Consider the following 1,804-nt stretch of genomic DNA (forward strand, 5'->3'; position numbering starts at 1 on the left):
AATCTTCTGGATCGTGTGGAAGAAGAAGTCCACACGTTGCTATTTTTAGTAAGCATTATGTTAGTGGTTTATGGTTATTTTGTTGTTATTAAACGATAAATGTAAGTCCATCAATTGAATAAAAATTTAGGGGAGTTCTATTACTTTTCTTTCTCTCGCTAATATATTTTGCTTCTAGAATATTTTATTTTTTTTGTTTTCTTCAAATATATATCAGAGTGCGTGACATTTGTTTTTGTGCAGATCCCTGGATTTTAAACCAACATTTGGTATCAGAGCCAGGTTGTCTTCTCATCGCAGTTTCCACCGTCGAACGAAGATGTCGAGCGTCTCGCTGCAAGCGAAGGAGAACGGCGGAGTGCCAATTCTCTACCCGATGTTGACTCCTCACAACTACACGGTGTGGGCGATAAAGGCGGAAGCAATCCTCGACGCCCAAGGAGTTTATGAGACGATAGAGCCGATGAGAGGAGCTGAAGTGGATGTGAAGAAGAATAAGAAAGCGCGCGCGTACATTCTCCAATTCATCCTGAAAGACGTGCTTTTACAAATCGCGAAGAAGAAGACCGCAAAGGAAATATGGGATAGTCTCAAGACGAGGTACTTGGGCAGCAAGCGGATGAAGATGGCGCGAGTTCAAACCTTGAAGATTGAGTTTGATGTTCTTCGGATGAAGGAGACCGAGACAATCGATGAGTTCACGGGAAAAATCAGCGGATTAGTAAGCAAGTTCTCCACCCTCGGTGTTGCACTTGAGGATTCATCATTGGTCAAGAAGCTCCTGGACTCCGTCCCCGACAAATATTTCCCCATCGTCGTCGCAATCGAGCAACGGATGGCACGACTCCGAGGAAACAACAACAACTCCGATGGACAACTCCTACTTACCCATGCCAAATGGAAAGAAAGACAAAAAGGGAATAGCGGTGAAAACTCTTCGGTGAACAAAGGGCGCGGATTCAGTGGTAACGATCGCAGAAGATGGCAAGGACGAGGACGAGGTCGTGGTCGTGGTCGTAGTCGTGGCGCGGAGCGTCAAAATAGTGTGGGAGGCACTAGCAACACTGGAAATGGCACTCGTGACAAAATTCACATAAAGTGCTTCACTTGCAACAAGATGGGACATTACGCGTCGAAGTGCCGCGAAAAAGGTCGTGACGATGAAGCTCATCTAACTTGCACTGCCGATGAAGAACTGGCTTTGATGATGGCCGTGTCCCAGGGGAGGACATGCACTAGACGTGATCAGAAGGATGCTGTACTACTCAGTAAAGAGCAGTTGTTGCCGGAGATGTATCGCAACGACAAGAATGAAGAAAATAATGACGTTTGGTACCTTGACAATGGTGCTAGCAACCACATGACTGGCCATTGCGAGAAGTTCTAAGAATTAGATGAAAGCGTCACCAGGAGGTTGAAGTTCGGCGATGGATCAACCATTTAGATCATGGGAAAAGTAACGATCATGTTCGAGTGCAAAAATGGTGATCAGAAGACTCTCCAAGAGGTGTACTACATTCCAAATCTATGTAGCAACATCATAAGCCTCGGGCAAATGACAGAAAATGGGAACAAGGTGCAAATGGCAGGAGATGCCATGAAAGTGTCTGACAGGAGCGGGAAGCTCTTGATGTCGGTGAAGCGAACACAAAATCGCTTGTACAAGATAACCTTGAAGACGTTCAATCAAGTCTGCCTTCTGACGAGCCTAGAAGATCCAGCATGGTTGTGGCACGTGAGACTTGGCCATGTCAACTTTCATGACTTGAAGCTCATGGGCGAGAAGAAATTGGCAGTTGGAGTA

The 1,804-nt window shown here is 45.7% G+C and overlaps 1 protein-coding gene across 1 annotated transcript; it reads left to right on the forward strand.

Moving 5' to 3' along the window:
* The first annotated feature begins 319 nt into the window (after positions 1-319).
* LOC150033358 (uncharacterized) lies at positions 320-1,387 on the forward strand. The gene has a single exon (XM_090306383.1). The coding sequence runs from the start codon at positions 320-322 to the stop codon at positions 1,385-1,387; it is 1,068 nt and encodes a 355-aa protein (XP_090162509.1).
* The last annotated feature ends 417 nt before the right edge of the window (positions 1,388-1,804 follow it).

Source organism: Benincasa hispida, chromosome 10 (genome assembly GCF_027475165.1).
Source record: "Benincasa hispida cultivar pf3 chromosome 10, pf3_genome.v1.1, whole genome shotgun sequence".
NCBI lineage: Eukaryota > Viridiplantae > Streptophyta > Magnoliopsida > Cucurbitales > Cucurbitaceae > Benincasa > Benincasa hispida.